Source organism: Carex rostrata, chromosome 4 (genome assembly GCF_964058835.1).
Source record: "Carex rostrata chromosome 4, lpCarRost1.2, whole genome shotgun sequence".
NCBI lineage: Eukaryota > Viridiplantae > Streptophyta > Magnoliopsida > Poales > Cyperaceae > Carex > Carex rostrata.
Genome location: NC_135921.1, coordinates 3,815,150 through 3,829,296, shown reverse-complemented (window position 1 = coordinate 3,829,296; position 14,147 = coordinate 3,815,150). Strand labels below are relative to the sequence as shown.

The window sequence follows — 14,147 nt, the reverse complement described above, 5'->3', positions numbered from 1 at the left end:
AAAAGTGAAATTATTTTCCAATAATATTTGAACATTAGTTCAACAAAAACCATTATACATAATTTTATTTCATTTTGAGTAACCGCAATTGGTCTATACATAATTTTATTTTGTTCATTACAATCTAGAAAGTGAGATCCGCAATTGGTATTTTGTTGAGAAATAATACCTTGTGAACCTTTTTGTAAGGAGCAACCTACAAATAACAAGTATCTCATAATATGTTAATGAACATTATGCATATTATGGATCAATCTGTGTTATAATTTTATATTTTTATTTTCAAAATTCAAACAATACTCGATATGAACTGTTAAACATGATTTCCATATGACAATGTGTTTGAAAACCAAATTTTACATTTGTTTTTTTACTATTTTTTTATATTGATAGAAAATCATACTTGGATAGCTAGCATTTCTTTAGAACAAGTGATTTTCTACCTATCTAAATAAATAGTTAAACAATCTAAAAAAAATGTAAGATATGTTCTACAAGTATATTTTTTTTATACAATTCATGTTGAGTTGTTCAGATAAACTATTTAAACTTCAAAAACAAATATATGAGTTCAGATAAACTGTTTAAACTTCAAAAACTAACATATGAGTTCAGATAAACTGTTTAATTAAACTTTGAAAACTGATATACACTACAACAAAGTAGATACTTTTTGCGAGAAAAAAAGTGCATTTATGACGGTCGTCTGTCGCAAAAAGAAAAACGCTGAACAATTAGGGTAGTCTGTTGCAAAAAGTCATTTTTTTATTCTCGCGAAAAGTATTTCATTCTTGTTGTGATATGAGTTCACAGCAAAAGCTGCTGCAATTACCGTAGCCTCACTCTATGGTTGAAGTATATAAGATTTAAAACTATTAGCAATCATCAAAAGCAAAGTTTCCTAGAAAAATATCAAAAGCGAAGTATAAATAGCATTTCAAAAATCCTCTTAGAAACTTAGATTCTATATCTGTCCTTTAATTACCTTTTCTATCAATACCCTTTCAAGTTTCAAACCAACCCCTCCTCTCCAACCCACATTAATTTCAATAAGGACTTGCTAAGAGGTGAAAAATTCCATTTCATCATTTTGTTTCTCAAAAACGAATTGAAATGATCCTCATAAAGATCCTGATCAAAGTAAATTTCTTTATCATTTACCAAAGGAATTGATACAATATTTGTGAGCATATCCAATAGTAAAATACCTGTTTCGCAACGTACTCTATTACTTCGGTTTCACAGAGAGTGCTTCCGTCCTGTCTCACCACGAGCGCTGCGGGAATTTGGCCAACTTCATCATCAGAAATTCTGTAGAATTTACATTCACATTTGTCATTACTAAACAACAATATGGGGCAAAGATATTAATAATACAATTTTGACTTCATGTAGCGTATCAACAATATTAGAGCCAGGACAACACTGCATATGATAAATGAATAATATACAGATAATTAATTCACCAAGTTGCGATATAAATGAATTATGCATATCTCAAGATCATGCACTAACAAATAACATATACAGATAATTATTTGGAAGATCATTTTTGGTTATGTATCTTAGTTTAAAATATCAGTCATAAATTATTTTAATTAGAGAAACTATAGTTATTTATCATACACAACTTCTAATGAAGATCCTTTTTAACAAAACTAGCCATTATTCTAAGGGAAAAGAGTTATATTGTTGTCTTTTGGTCAGAAAAATACAGCTACAGATATAATACCAGACTTCTATTGGGAACATATATAATTCTGGTAACACAAGCAAGAGGTAAATAGGTAATAAAAATGAACAAGTAAATAAGGTATCTCATACATACGGCACCACAGCTGCATCCACAACTTCAGGATGAGAAAGAAGCACATGCTCCAGCTCAGCAGGTGAGACCTGTCAAATTGAATACAACAACAATTGTAATTTTGACAAATAAGATTTGGTATATATTCAGCCACTTAGACGTACTACATGTTCTTCTTCCCTTGGATTAATTACTTTTAATGCTTATGCTAGCTGCAAGTATATATATATATACCTGATATGCTTTGTACTTAATCAACTCCTTAAGCTAGCCGATCAACAACGTAAAGAAATCCATCCTGGTCGATGTAACAGAGGTCGCCTGTCTTCAACCAACCGTCAGAATCAAATGCAGTTGCATTTGCTTCGTCATCTCCAATGTAACCTAAAATATATGACAATTTGGTAAAAGTTTCAGAATGCTCGCAGCGGCACACATGCATGGATTGTTCAAACACATGAACAACTTGTAGGTCCTTAATAATTATAAAAGTCACCATAACAATAAATCCTTTCTGATTTGGTGGAAACTCTTCAGATAAACTGTTTACCATGAATACAATGTCTCTATAAAAAGTATGCCATATAAACACAAGCTACTCCATGTTAAAAATTTGAGTGAGGCAATGATACTATGCACAACATAGATTGGTTCATAATATGGATCAATATTTTGTTTATAATGTCCAAAAAGTTGATTTAAACTGTTCAAATATACTTGCTGACGAAATTTTACATTTTTTAGATTTTATTATTATTATTATGGTAGATAGGTAGAAAATCAGTACTTTTGAATGGTCTACAATTTTTAGATCAAGTGATTTTCTACCTATCTAAAAAAAGAGTTAAAAAATTATAAATAATGTGAAATTTGATCTACAAGTACATTCACATATGGAGATCATGTTAAACGGTTCTTATCAATTGCTTGAACTTTAAAAATGGAGATAATGATCCATAGTACGGACCAATATGCACTGTGCATAATACCGTAGCCTAATTCTAAAATAATTATATTTGAGGAGGGTTAAAATGCACCCTCCTTTTTGTGCGATCCTAACGCGCACCCTCCCCTCATATCTTCATTTTCAAAGTTCAAATAATCGATTCAAACATTCCAACGTGTTCTTCATATTAAAATGTGCTTGGGGACCAAATTTTATATTTTTTTGGAAATTTTTTTTCTATTTTTTCAGAATTTTTGAAAATCATCACTTTGCTGAATTTTTTATTATTGTTTAGTTTAATCAAAATTTTTGAAAAAATAGTAAAAAAATTCCAAAAAATGAAAAATTTGGTCTCCAAGCACATTTTAATATGAAGAACATGTTGGAAGGTTCGAATCGACTATTTAAACTTTGAAAATGAAGATATGAGAGGAGGATGCACGTTAGGAGCACAAAAAGAGGGTGCATTTTAACCCTCCTCCTTAAATATAATTATTTTAGAATTAGGCTACGGTATTATGCACAGTGCATATTAGTCCGTACTATGGATCATTATCTCTATTTTTAAAGTTCAAGCAATTGATAAGAACCGTTTAACATGATCTCTATATGTAAATGTACTTGTAGAAACATACGGCCCAGATTAATCTCAGCTGATTCAATTTAGATTCGGTGCCTATTAATATGCTTTGAGATTAGTGTCAGGTAAAAAGAACGGTTCAGATTTGACACTTGCGCCTCAAGTACCTGGGGGATATATTATTGTGAGTCCGAACTCCGAAACATCTGCGTTACCTCAACATTAGAGTTTAAATCCGGATTGTCTCATAAGAATTCATATCAGCTCTTTAAGATCTGTTCCAGTATAAAACAAACACATGGATTATTTCAAACTCAAAAAATGAGGTACTTAATTCTTTTTTGTTTTTGTTTTTAAAGAAATGAATTCGGTTTATTATTGCCTCACAATGTTCATCTTTCTATTAGAAAAGTCAACAATGTAGAAATCATAAAAAAAAAATGTAGTAATTAGAAAATAAATAATCAATTGGTGCCTGTAAAGCAGAAAATTTTGAAATAGTACAAATTTAACTTCTAAGATACTAAAAGTTGATAATAGCATGAATGGAGACTAATTAGCGAGATGAGGAGAATATATCAAAACGGAATCCTTGCAACTTTGCCTGAATTGAGAACAGTTTCAACCTATCGGAATTCTAAATAGCGCGATATAGAAATGCTATCAGCATTATAACGCACTACAGTTAGTGGTGCAATATGAACATAACACTGTTTTTTTAGCCATTCCGCTATGACACATTAGACGCTATTTAAACCTTTGAAAAAAATTTATAGAATTTGCACCGTCATAAGTTCATTTCACAATTTTTGAATAAGGAAATTGTAAATTAAGTTCTCTCTGCAGGGTCATGAAACTATATAAATTGAAAAAAAGAAAGTTATTAGATTAGCATATTTCATGAATTCCTCCTGCTCAAAGTATGTTTATTTAATTACATACTTGTATTTTCTATATTTTGTTAAATTTTTTATTGAAATTGTTTTAGTTAACTAAATCTGTTGATATTACGGAATCGTTTTAATTTTGTACTTCTATATTACTTATTTTCCTATATCAATAAAATATTTCTAAATGTGTAGCTTCTTTAATTTGAAACATTTTGCGTATCATGTTATTTGTTAAAGCATCAGAATTTATGCAATGTGTTACATTAATATATTTTATTATTCTCAATATTGGTGTCTTTTAATTTTAAGTATGACATAAAATTGCGGGAACAAATTTCTCCCTGAATTAAAAAAAATATATATTTCGGTCTATTTCTTAATCATATTTATTATTGAATTTTCTCATTGGTCTGCCTTCTTTTTTTTCTCATGGGAAATTTATGTCTTCTTCTTCTTTTTCTTCTTCAAAGCTTTTATTCTCAAGGGTAGAAATGAAATCCAACCGAAATCAGCAACACAGGAACTTCCCAGGTGACATCCTTGTACTACTCCTGTCCAATTCGTGAAGGTTTTATTTCCATAAAAAGACTGTTTTTTTACCGCTGACTCGCCAAGCTTATCACGAACCCTCCTCTTTTTTTCTGATTTGGAACAAGCTGCGTAGAAACTACAAAGGCGGAGTTTCATCCGAACTTTCTTTGATTTGCAGATAAGTGATAGCATTATCTTATGATATATGTTGTTGGCACAATTGCACAAATTAAAGCACTTGGTTTACTAATTGATATAGAAAACATTCATGCCTCAAATCTTAGCACACAAGTTGAACATTAGTTCAACAGAATTAAACCATTATACATAATTCTAAGCACGTCAAAGAACTAATAACAAAAAAAAAAAAAGTAATATGCAATCATGAATTCTTTTGTTCATTACAATCTAGAAGTTGAGGTCTGCAATATATGATTTGATAGTTCCCGTCTCAGGATCTTTCCAGCAGGTGAATTTGGTATTTTGTTCACAAATATTACCTTGCGAATCTTTTTATAAGGAGCAACCTATATATACAAATAACAAGCAATACATGTCATCATTAATTAAGCCAGATACTTTTATCACATACCTTGTTAATAACCATAATGTAAATACATACATATGGTGTACTAAATCTTTTCAATTTGGTTGGAAGTATAAAGATTTAAGAGTGAAGCTATAAAAATATATATGCACATTATGGATCGATCCGTACTATGAATCTATAACTTTTTTTAAAGTTCAAACAGTTGATCCGAATTCATTAAACATAATCTTCATATATAAATATACTAGAAAAAAAATACATTTTGTGGAATTTTTTTACAATTTTTTATGGATAAAATTCACTTGATCTAAAAATTCTAGTCAGTATGAAAGTAGTTTTTCTACCTAACTAAAATAATATTAAAAAATAAAAAAAAATATAAAGCTTGATCTCTAAGTACATTTTTATATGAAGATCATATTTAATGGTTCAGATCGACTAAGTAAGCTTTCTTTATCATTTACCAAAGGAATTGATATAGTTGTGAGCATATCCAATGGTCAAATATATACCTGCTTGGCAACGTAGTCTATTACTTCAGTTTCACAGAGAGTGCTTCCGTCCCGCCTCACCACAAGCGCTGCAGGAATTTGGCCGACTTCATCATGAGGAATTCTGCACAATTTAGTTCACATTTATCATTACTAAACCAAAATATGAAGTTTACAGCTGTCTATATTTTCAATTAGGAAAGAAGTTGATGTAAGAAACAATTATAAAACCATTTGTTCAAGGCTTCTATTGAGAGTTAATGTTGTCTTGACCAGAAAATAAATCTAACATAATACCAGCCTTCTACTGATAACATAATTCTGACAACACATGCATGCAAGAGCTAATAAAAAATAACAGTAAATAAGGTATCAAAGACATACGGCACGACAGCGGCATCTGCAATTTCAAGATGAGAAAGGAGCACATGCTCCAGCTCTGCAGGTGGGACCTGCCAAATTAAACAAAAAAATATATATATATTTTTACAAATAAGATTATGGTATTAAACCAAATAGTTCAGCATAAATAAGATTTGGTAATTTAATGCTTATGCTTATTATGTTGCAAGTATATACCTGATATGCTTTGTACTTAATCAACTCCTTAAGCCGATCAACGACATAAACAAAGCCATCCTGGTCGATGTAACAAAGGTCGCCTGTCTTCAACCAACCGTCAGAATCAAAAGCAGCTGCATTTGCTTCTTCATCTCCAATGTAACCTAAAATATGACAATTTGTTAAATGTCAGAATACTGGCAGAGGTATATCAGTATATGGATTTTCCCGACACATGAACAGCTTGTAGGTCCATAATAATAGAAGTCACCAAAACTGTAAATCTGGTCTGATTTGGTGGAAACTGTCATGGTAAACTGTTTACCAGTAAAACAATGTCTCTATAAAAGGTATGACAGATAAAAACATGGTACCCCATATTAAAAATATATGAGTGAGGCTATGTTACTAAACTTTACATTTTTTAGAATTATTTTACTATTTTTTTAGATAGGTAGAAATCACTACTTTTGGATGGTCTAGACTCTAGACTATTTAGATAAAAACAATTTTAGATATGGTACTATTTTTCTAAATATCTAAAAAAATAGTAAAAAAAATTCAAAAAAATGTAAAATTTGGTCTCCAAACACATATTAATATGGAGAACAAGATGAACTGTTCCGATCGACCGTTAGGATTTGAAAACTCGAATATAGAGCTGTAGCACGGTAACAACCCGTGATATGCATAGTACCATAGACTCACTCAAACAATTTTCAATCTATCTACAATGATATTTAAAAAATTCTAGAAAATGTAAGATTTTATCTACAAGTACAATTACATATGGAGATCAAGTTTATGATTCAGATCAATTGTTTGAAACTTGAAAGTTAATATATTAATCTATAGTATGGACCAATATGCAATATGCATAGCACCGTAGTCTCACTCTAGAAATATTATATTTGATCAAATTTATATCACAGAAATTCATATCTCATAGGGTCACATAGAAGAAGAAACTGAACCAATTGTATCAGTATTCACAATGCATTGGCATTGCTTATCAATCCAGTGATAAATCATTTCAGAAATTTTTCTGAAGGGTATGACAAGCAAAGAAAAACAAGAGTACTGTACCAGTCATGCAAGCAGGGCTCTTAATACAGAGTTCTCCAGCTTGGCCGACTGACAAGGCATTACCGGTGTTAGGATCAACGATTTTGACCTGAACATACTCAAGAAGGCGACCAGCTGATGTCAGACGGTTGCATTCTTCTCGGCCAATCATCCTCGATATCCCTCCTCCTTCGGTTGATCCATACCCCTAAAATAAGTTTGTATGGATGACTATGTTGATAGAGGCAGAACTAGAAAATTTTAATTAGGGAGCTGAAATGTAAAATGCACAATGTGTGGTAGGTCGGATTTGAATTTAAGTTTCTACAACTACAAAATGACATTCTAACCACTAAATTACAAGTACACATTTAGCATTTTATAAAGAGCATATAAAAACTTTTAGAAATATAAAATTCAATTAAATTTCAATATACATAAAATAAAATTTTACAATTATAGGGGTACTGGTACTAGGCCCGTGGTTGTGTTGATGCTACAAATATATATATATAATATGACTGTGTAACATGATTATTTTTTCTGCTCAGTTTTTCATCAATAGTAACTGAAGGACAATAAAGTAAATGTTATGCAAGAACACTAAACAAGCATTAATTAAGATGAGATTTGTATGTCTTCTTTAATTAATTAATTGATTATTATAACAAGTTCATTGTGCTCCACAATTACTTCATAACAAAATATTATTTTAAATGCACCAAAATGCTCCTAAGATTTACTTAACAGACATGAGCCAGCCTAATCAACTATTATGAAATGAATATAATTTAAAATTTCCAGTTTTTTGGAACCGTTTTCCGAATATGTCCCACTATTGTTGAAAAGGACATAGAAGGGAGAGGAACATGTTTCTTAAGTTTGATTGCTCTCATTCATTCATCAAATTAAATCTCTAGCCCAGCGTCTACTCTGAGGAACTTGCACACTGTGAGAGGACTCCAAATTAATTATTTATTTAATTAATTACCAATTTGCCATGCTTCACTGGAAGAGGACTCCAAATCGTGCAATACTTTCATGGGCTCAGGCCCAATTGATATGGAATATTTGGGCTGTGATGGCTCAATTCAAGAGGAGGAAGAGCATTGATCAAGTTACCACAGATTTCAGAAATTCGTATCACCTGAGGTACCTCACCATTTGAGTTGGAATTCGGCCTTATTAAAAACAAATTTCAAAGTTATGTGATCTAAAAATTCTATACCATCAAAAGTAGTAATTTTTTACTTATACAAAAATAGTAAACAAAATCTGAAAAATCTAGAAACTATTTGAAATTTTAAAATAAAAACATAAATTTATAGCAAGAATTAATCCATAATATGAATATTCTCACCATCAAACCAAAACAAGAAATGACCAATGATTACAAAATTTCTGACCATCTTCATGATTCTATATACTTCTATTTCATTTATATATTATACCCAGAAATGGTAGGGCCGCACCTTTAATTAATGCATTGTCACTCCTCACCTTCACCTACCATATCTTTAAAATTCAAAAGGCAATTAAAGAAAAAAAGAAGGAAAGGTAAAACTAGATCAAGATTCAATGGGAGCATATTAATGAATTAATGGTGATACAAAACTAACAAGGAATGTATATGCATAGCAAACTTCTGCGTACCTGTGTTATCAGCACATGAGGAAACCTCTCCTGGAACCGCCGTGCCGATTCGACATGTAGCGGTGCACCGCCACATATCACCTTCTTCAGTGCTTGAAGGTCCTGACATGTCAAATCACCTAACTTTGCCATTTCCACCACAATTGGTGGCGCCACCGTCATTTCCGTTACCTTGTACCTCTTCACCACCCGTATCATGTCGGCCAGCGTGGCCCGCTCCCTGGTCAATACTATAGTTGTGCCTCCTAGTACTAATCCTTTGAGAGAAAAGAAAAACCCCATGATATGAAATGTCGGTGCAGTTGTTAATGTCACCTGTCAATAGGGACTAGACAATTTAGATAGGAGGGGCTAAAATTTGAAAATGCATAATGCATGGTAGGAGCTTGATCTCAAGTCTCTACAATAACAAATTATAATTCTAACTACTAAATTCCAAGCACACATGTAATAATTTATGAGGAAACTGAACTATATAAAAACCTTAAGAAAAACTTAAATTAAATTTCAATATATATATACACTCAAAAAAATTTGAAGGGAGTGTTTAATTACATTTCATATATACCACTCAAAAATTATGAAGTTACGTATTTCCCCCTCTAAATTTTTTAATTACGTATTTACCATTCAAAATTTTTATAACTCACATATTTACTCAATTAACTAAAAACTAAAATTAATTAGATTTAATATTATATAAAATGTATTTAAGCACTCCCTTCACCTTCCTCCTTTCCTTTACCCCATGTTTGATTGTGGCCTAAAGCTAAGGAGGCCTAAATTGGTTATTCCAACTTAGGCTGGTCAAAATTATTCATGTTTGGTTGAGGCCTAAAGTTAAATCATAGCTTAAACTATTCCTTGTTTGGTTAGAGTTGATGGAGGACTAAAGTTTTAAAAGCCTAAATTGGTTAATTATTTATAATAAGATACTAATTATATAATATTAATATATTAATAATAATTATAATATATTATATATTATTATAAAATTTATTTAATATATTAACAATATAAATATTAATTATATATTAATAATAATTATTAATAATAAGATACTAATTATATAATATTAATATATCAATAACAACTAAAATATATTATAATATTATTATAATAATGATTTACTATATTAAGAATATTAATTATTAATTATTAATAATTATTAATAATAAGATACTAGTTATATGATATTAATATATTAATAAGAACTATAATATATTGTAATATTATTATAATAATTATTTAATATATTAACAGTATAACATATTAATTATATAATTACATATTAATAATAATTATGAATAAGAAAATATTAATTATATAATATTAATATATTATTATATTATTATAATAATTATTTAATATATTAACGATATAGGGTATTAATTATTTATTAATAATTATTATTAATAATAAGACACTAATTATATAATATTAAATAATTATATAATATTAAATAATTATATAATATTAAATAATTATATAATATATTAAATAATTATTATAATAATATTATAATATATTAATATTATATAATTAGTGTCTTATATTAACAATATAAGATATTAATTATATAATATTATTATAATAATAATTAATAAAATGATATTAATTATATAATATTATAATAATAATTATTTAATATATTAACAATATAAGATATTAATTATATAATTATATACTAATAATAATTATTAACAATAATATACTAATTATATACAAATAAAATATTATTATAATCATTCAAGTTAGACCACGAGATGGAATAAAAATTAAACCACCATGTGAGGTGGCTTAATTTAGGCCAACCTAAAAATCGGCTTATGTCATCTTAGACTGGCTCATTTAAGACACGTTTGATGGAATAACGAGACCTAAACTCCTTATTTCACCATTTAGGCCACAACTAAACATGGGCTTAAACTCTAAATTTTCCACGGCCATGGCTTTTTTTTCCACGACCATGACTTTTTTTGTAATTTTCTCACTCCCGCACGCAACTTCGCAGTTCTCCAAGTAACAACCCTTCGGCTGTTCGGCACCATCTTTGGCACCCACCAAGCGAAACCCATTACATGAACCAACATGTCATGATCTCAAATTGTGAAAGCAGAGCGAAAGGAGGAAGGAAATTGCGGTGGTGATCTGGGCTGCTAAGTTCAGAATTGGAGACAAGAACATAAGCATCTACTGGAGAGGAGCTACGAGTGATGTTAGGAAATTAGTTAAGCCGATCGCACCATTGTTGAATCTGCTGAAATAATTATATATTATTTCAGAAAATCTGTTGGATCAATTTCGATAATTCGACTTGTATTAGAATTGCATATAAATAGGTAATCATTTGAACCGAATGGGTCATGAAAAGAAATCATAATCTGTTGAAGTTTCAACTCTTGTTCTTTGGCTTTCGCCAAAACTGATACTTTTTTCAAATCTTTTGAATTTCTGGATCTAATCTTTTAATTGCAAGGTTATTCATCAAATTCAATCGCAGTTCATCACAACATCCCTAGAGGATCACACAACCTGATCGCGCCATTGTTGCTGGGAAGCTGTTCGATGAAATGCCTGAGAGAAAAGTAGCAATCAGAGGAGCTTCCATGATGAGTTGTAGTAACCAGTGGTAGTGCCCTTCATTTCCAATATGATCAACTAATTAGAAATCCATCAAGAACATCTCTTGTGCAAAAACTGAGGCAGCTAGTGTGTGGTTACCAATCCAGATCTAGAAGGGAGTTGTTTGAAGGAGAGAGGTCTATGAAATGGTTAGAAAATAGCAGAGGAAGGAGAAGAGAGTGTTTAATTATATTTTATATAAGATTAATCTAATTAATTTCGGTTTTCAATTAATTGGGTAAATTTGTGAGTTATAAGAATTTTGAATGGTAAATACGTAATTGTAGAATTTGGAGGGGGGTATACGTAATTTTATAGTTTTTTAGTGGTGTATATGAAATTCCCCCCAATATATATGATTAAAAAAAATTGAAATTATGAGAGTGGTTGAGCACTTCCTGACCCCTCCTGTCTGTGAATGAATCTAGGATTAAATCTTGATGTTACTCATATGCGATGCTGAAATTAATTTAATTTGAAACTTTAATTTATATAGAGAAGGTAAAATATTTTGATGTACATAAATTATTTAATTACCTCATGAACTGCTGGTTTTGATGGATCATGATAAACAGCAGCCATCATGGCAATGAAGTAGCGATGTGACAGTGCGGCTGCCTTGATCCGACCAGTGGTGCCCGACGAGTACTGGATCACTGCCAGATCTGACTGATATAGTACTTCAATTTGTTTCATGTTTTCAAAATTAGTTGGAGCAGTTGTTTCAAGAAGATTTTTGAAGCGTGGTGTGTCGAGGAGGATTGCATTGAGACCGGAAGGGAGCTTTTGCGACGTTGATGAAGTGGTGAATGCGAAGGTCGGTTTGGAGAGGTGAACGAGGTGTGAGATTTCCGAAGGTGTCAAGGCAGGATTAACGGGAGAAACAACGGCCCCGATGGAAAGAAGAGACATGTAAAGAACTAATAAATCCATCCGAGTCGGCGACAAAACAAGGACGACATCTCCTTTGGAGATGCTGAAATGCGTGAGAAGATTGGCTGTGAGCGAATTAACTTGCGAGAGGAATTGAGGATAGGAAGTGGTTTCGCCGGTGGAGGCGTTGATTAAAGCGGGGTGAGAGGGGAGAGGGGAGGGAAGGAGGGAGAAGACTAAGGAAGGGAAAGAGAGGGGGAGCGAAGGGGAAGGAAGGGGAACGGGTGAGCGAATGCTGTAGAAGGTTTTGGTCTCGGCGCAGAAGCCACTTCTCGGGTCGATGGAGGGAGAGAGGGAGTGAGAGCTCATTGTGCTTGCTGCCATTGGAGTTGGAAAAGATGAAGGAATGAATTAGCAGGGTAAATATGGAGATGCTTCAGACTGATTTGATTACAAATATATGTTTGTTGGGCTGCTGTTAGCAAGCAGGGCTCAAGTGTATCATGATATGGATGGCATTAAAGATTCAAATTAGATCTTCAATTTATTTTAAAGTTTTCACCTTGAATTTCCATTTTAAGAGCCTAAACCACTATGATAAAATCTAGGTAGGTGACAGAGTGAGGCTATGAATTTATACGCATGCATATTACATATTGGTTTGGTTTTGGTTTGTGCTATGAATTTATATTTTTATTATTTAAAACGTAATTTTTGCTGACAATGTACTTGAAGATTAAATGTTTATATATTTTTTAATATTTTTATCATTTTTTAGATGGGTAGAAAATCACTTATTTCGGATGGTTTAGAATTTTCAGATCCAGTGATTTTCGACATATCTTACAAGATAGTAAAATAAAATTCAGTATCCAAGTATATTTTCATATGAAAACTACACTTAAAAGTTTGAATTGATTGTTTGAACTTTAAAAATAAAAATAAAAATTCATATAGTAGTCAATCCATAATATACATATTTCCATGCATGAACTCACTCAGATGACAAATATATATTATCTTAGTAAAAACTAAGTAGTCAAGCAAATGTATCTTGCCGTCTTTTAATGTTCACAAGTTCATTAATTTCTTACCTTCCATGCCACAAATTTTATTGAGGAAAGACCCAAAAAAACTCAAGCTCAATATGTCAAATTGTAATCTTCCAAACTTTTTATTATATAGTCCTTAATTTACAATACCCAACTCAAGCTTTATATATATATTGCTTCTAAATAACAGGGACGAAACCCTGAATAAATAATTCTGTAATTTTATTTTATAATGAAGACAAATAATATATTTTTTTGTAAAAATAAAGGACAAAATTGATAATTGAAAATTCATAGTGAGTGCTTAGCACCACTTTTCCTGCTTCCGATATCTAAATATATACACACAGCAAATGTCAATTTATACTGCAATCTTTTTTCTCTTGATTCAAAAACAGAGTTAGACTTTCAAATTATAAGAGATTAAACGTATAATGGGATCGATGATATAAAATTTTCATACTAAAAATAGAGGTCAATTACAGTATTCATGATATTTTAGTCTAAATTATATAAAAATTAT

At 30.8% G+C, this 14,147-nt stretch overlaps 1 protein-coding gene across 2 annotated transcripts; it reads right to left on the bottom strand.

Annotated features, from left to right (window-relative positions):
- Positions 1 to 1,240: 1,240 nt before the first annotated feature.
- Positions 1,241 to 13,224, bottom strand: LOC144552395 (4-coumarate--CoA ligase-like 7). 2 transcript variants are annotated; one of them, XM_078300401.1, is made up of 7 exons: positions 12,237 to 13,223; positions 9,075 to 9,389; positions 7,443 to 7,629; positions 6,375 to 6,520; positions 6,180 to 6,247; positions 5,817 to 5,919; positions 5,118 to 5,281 (listed from the first exon to the last, which is right to left on the bottom strand). In XM_078300401.1, exons 1-7 carry the CDS (start codon positions 12,954 to 12,956, stop codon positions 5,156 to 5,158), a joined length of 1,665 nt encoding a protein of 554 aa, XP_078156527.1. In that variant the 5' UTR covers positions 12,957 to 13,223; the 3' UTR covers positions 5,118 to 5,155. The 2 variants fall into 2 exon arrangements, 1 of the variants encoding a protein (XP_078156527.1); XR_013511117.1 differs by lacking the exons at positions 5,118 to 5,281; positions 5,817 to 5,919; positions 6,180 to 6,247; positions 6,375 to 6,520 and adding exons at positions 1,241 to 1,311; positions 1,829 to 1,896; positions 2,042 to 2,191 and having other exon boundaries at positions 12,237 to 13,224.
- Positions 13,225 to 14,147: the final 923 nt, after the last annotated feature.

Excerpts from the sequence above, each read along its gene's own strand:
- LOC144552395 (XM_078300401.1), bottom strand. The coding sequence starts at position 12,956 with ATGGCAGCAAGCACAATGAGCTCTCACTCCCTCTCTCCCTCCATCGAC. Across the intron at positions 7,630-9,074 it reads CTCATGTGCTGATAACACAG|GGGTATGGATCAACCGAAGG; the intron begins GTACGCAGAAGT and ends AACTTATTTTAG. Across the intron at positions 5,920-6,179 it reads GCAGATGCCGCTGTCGTGCC|AATTCCTCATGATGAAGTCG; the intron begins GTATGTCTTTGA and ends TAAATTGTGCAG.